This window comes from Microtus ochrogaster, chromosome 7 (genome assembly GCF_000317375.1).
Source record: "Microtus ochrogaster isolate Prairie Vole_2 chromosome 7, MicOch1.0, whole genome shotgun sequence".
Lineage (NCBI taxonomy): Eukaryota > Metazoa > Chordata > Mammalia > Rodentia > Cricetidae > Microtus > Microtus ochrogaster.
In genome coordinates, this window is record NC_022014.1 from 21,409,694 (window position 1) to 21,412,346 (window position 2,653).

At 55.2% G+C, this 2,653-nt stretch overlaps 1 protein-coding gene across 1 annotated transcript in view; it reads right to left on the reverse strand.

Moving 5' to 3' along the window:
• Positions 1-1,253, reverse strand: part of Nufip2 (nuclear FMR1 interacting protein 2) — a 31,382-nt gene extending 30,129 nt beyond the window's left edge. Inside the window, exon 1 of the mRNA XM_005349490.3 lies at positions 881-1,253. Coding sequence (XP_005349547.1) covers positions 881-1,160 — 280 coding nt within the window. The 5' untranslated portion in view covers positions 1,161-1,253. The remainder of the gene's footprint in view (positions 1-880) is intronic.
• Between the last annotated feature and the right edge of the window lie 1,400 nt (positions 1,254-2,653).

Genomic DNA, 2,653 nt, shown 5'->3' on the forward strand with positions numbered 1-2,653 from the left:
GGGCGCCGGCAGCCCGCAGTGCGGGGGACCCGGCCGTGGCCGCCGAGGGTCCCGGGCCGTCGGTCCCGGCGTGCCGTGTGGCCTTCCGCACCCTTCCCCCCCTCCGCTCCTCAGCCGGCCGGAGTCGGTGACAGGAATCGGCTTCCAACATGGCGGACAGGAAGCGGCCCCGCGAGGAGGAGAGAACATTCCAGCCTCGCCGGCTCTGAGAGCGGGCCAGGGGCGCCGGCCTCCGGAGGAGCCTCGCGGACAGACAGCAGGGCCCGGCGCCCGACAGGGGCGTTAGGGGTGGAAACGACCCCCGGGACGAAGGGGTCCCCGCCGCCCCCCAGACAGCAAACCCCAAGGCCACAGGTGGGCTAGGGCTGGCGGGTGAGGGCGGACGCTTCCTCGCCTAGGCTCAGCCCGGCTCCGCGCCGCCCGCGGGAGGGTCTCGCGACACCACCCGCGCCCTGATCCACTAGGCCTGCCTGAATCACATACACCTCGAGGGAATTTTTTTTGAGGGCGGCCGAGTTTCACCCCTTCTTAGGGCCCCCCACGTTCGGGCAACTCTAGGGCCGCAGAGGAGAAAAAAAATGAAAATAAAAATAGGGTTGGACTTGCAAGGCCGAGCGTCCAGGTCTGCCTCCAGCCGGGGCGGGGGCCGAGGAAGGTCACGCTGGCCTGCGCGGGCCTCTCCCATGCTGGGGGGAAGGAGAGGGCGCTGCGATCCCCACCTCGCGGCCCGCGCCCGGGAAGAATGAAAGGGGGCATCCCCGGCCCCGCGGGACGAACACCCCGACCGGGTCCGCGCTTTTCCCAGCTAGCCCCACCCCCATCCCCTCGCCGCCCCCCCCCCAGCCCGGGTCCCCTTCCCCCACCGCCCTCCCTCCCGGACCTGTTTTCTTCTTCGGCGTTTCCTGGTGCTGCTGGAGGGTGTGTTTCTGCTCATGTTTCAGCGGCTTGGGCTGGGCCTTGGGGCTGCCCTCGGCTCCATGCTGCAGGTACTGGTGAGGCTGCTGGTGATGGTGGTGGTGGTGGTGGTTGTGGCTGTGGTTGTAGAAATAGTAATGGTGGTGGTGGTGCGACTGCGACTGCTGCTGCTGCTGGGGGTGATGGTGCGGATGGTGGTGGCTGTGATGGTGCTGAGGCTGTGGCTGGCCGGGCTTCTCCTCCATTGAAAGCGGCTGGGACTCCCTGGCTGAGGCTGCGGGCTGCTGCACCGTCAGGATCTGAGGCTGCTTCTCAGCGCTCGCTCAGTATATCTGAGCGCGTCTCGCCAGCGCACTGGTTAAGCGAGCGGATCGGCAAGATTGGCAGCTGCGCTCCGGCAATCAGGAGCCACGCTGCGCCTCAAGCCCCGCCCCTAGCCCAAATCCTCTTCCCTTCCCCTTCGCCACCGCCGCCTGGCCAACGCCACTTACCCTATGCAACCTCACGGGGCCGGGCCTTCAACGTCAGCATTATGGCTCTTCTATCGCTTTCTCTCCTTTACCACGCAGTTAGCGAACAGCACTTTCTACACTCCTCACAGGCAAGCAAGCTGATTTCGAGTGTAGCAGATTCCACTGACGATTACTGGCGCTAGAAGCCATCTGTTGGTTTTGCACCTCCTAGAATCTGTTGTGTGTGTGTGTGTGTGTGGTTTTTTTTTTTTAAATCCTGTTGTGGGGTGTGTGTGTGTGTGTGTGGTTTTTTTTTTTAAATCCTTTTCCGGGTAGCCAGCACGGAGGGGGAAGCTCAATTTCCTTAACCCTTAGGCCACGAAAAGGGGCAATACAAAAGAGGAAATAAATTCATTTTTAAGAATACAAAACCTTCAGAACTCGATAGATCGTTTTGTATTCTGGATTCATTTTGCTTTGTATTCATATGCTAATCTCTTCCTTTGCACGGAGGGATTATAGGGTTCCACAATGGGGTATCTGTGTAATTTTCTAAAAGGGCACAAAGGGCTTAAAGCATTGTTTCTTTGTAGTTGAAGGCGAGAGAGGGAGGGAGGGATGAAAAATCTATGCTAAATTTTTTTTGTTTTGTTTTAATTAAACACTACAGGTGAGGTCAACTATGGGACCAACATGGGTTCAGAATAAGAATTTTAAGAGTGAAGAAGGGACACCTTTAAAAGTTCTTACCGTTTTGTTTTTCACATTTTTTTGTTTTGCATTTACAAAAATTATTGAAATTTAAAGATGTATTTGCATTTTATGGGGTTTATTCAACTAATCTTGTCATGGTAGGAAGGAAGAGGGTTGTGATGAGGACAGACACAGGGTACCCACAAAATATATTTCTGTGGGCTTGGGGGTTATTTGGTTTGGTTTGGTTTGGTTTGGTTTTGAAACAGAATCTAACTACGCAACTCTAATTGACTTCGAGCTCCAAAAGTACAACTGACCTCCAACTAAGAGATCCCCCTGCCTCTGCCTCCTGAGTGCTGGGATTAAAGTTCTACACCACACACCTAGCCAGTGTGCGATTTCTTTTTTCTTTTTTTATATTTATTTATTTGTTTGTTTGTTTATTATGTATACAATATTCTGTCTGTGTATATGCCTGAAGGCCAGAAGAGGGTGCCAGACCTCTTTACAGATGGTTGTGAGCCACCATGTGGTTGCTGGGAATTAAACTCAGGACCTTTGGAAGAGCAGGCAAGGCTCTTAACCACTGA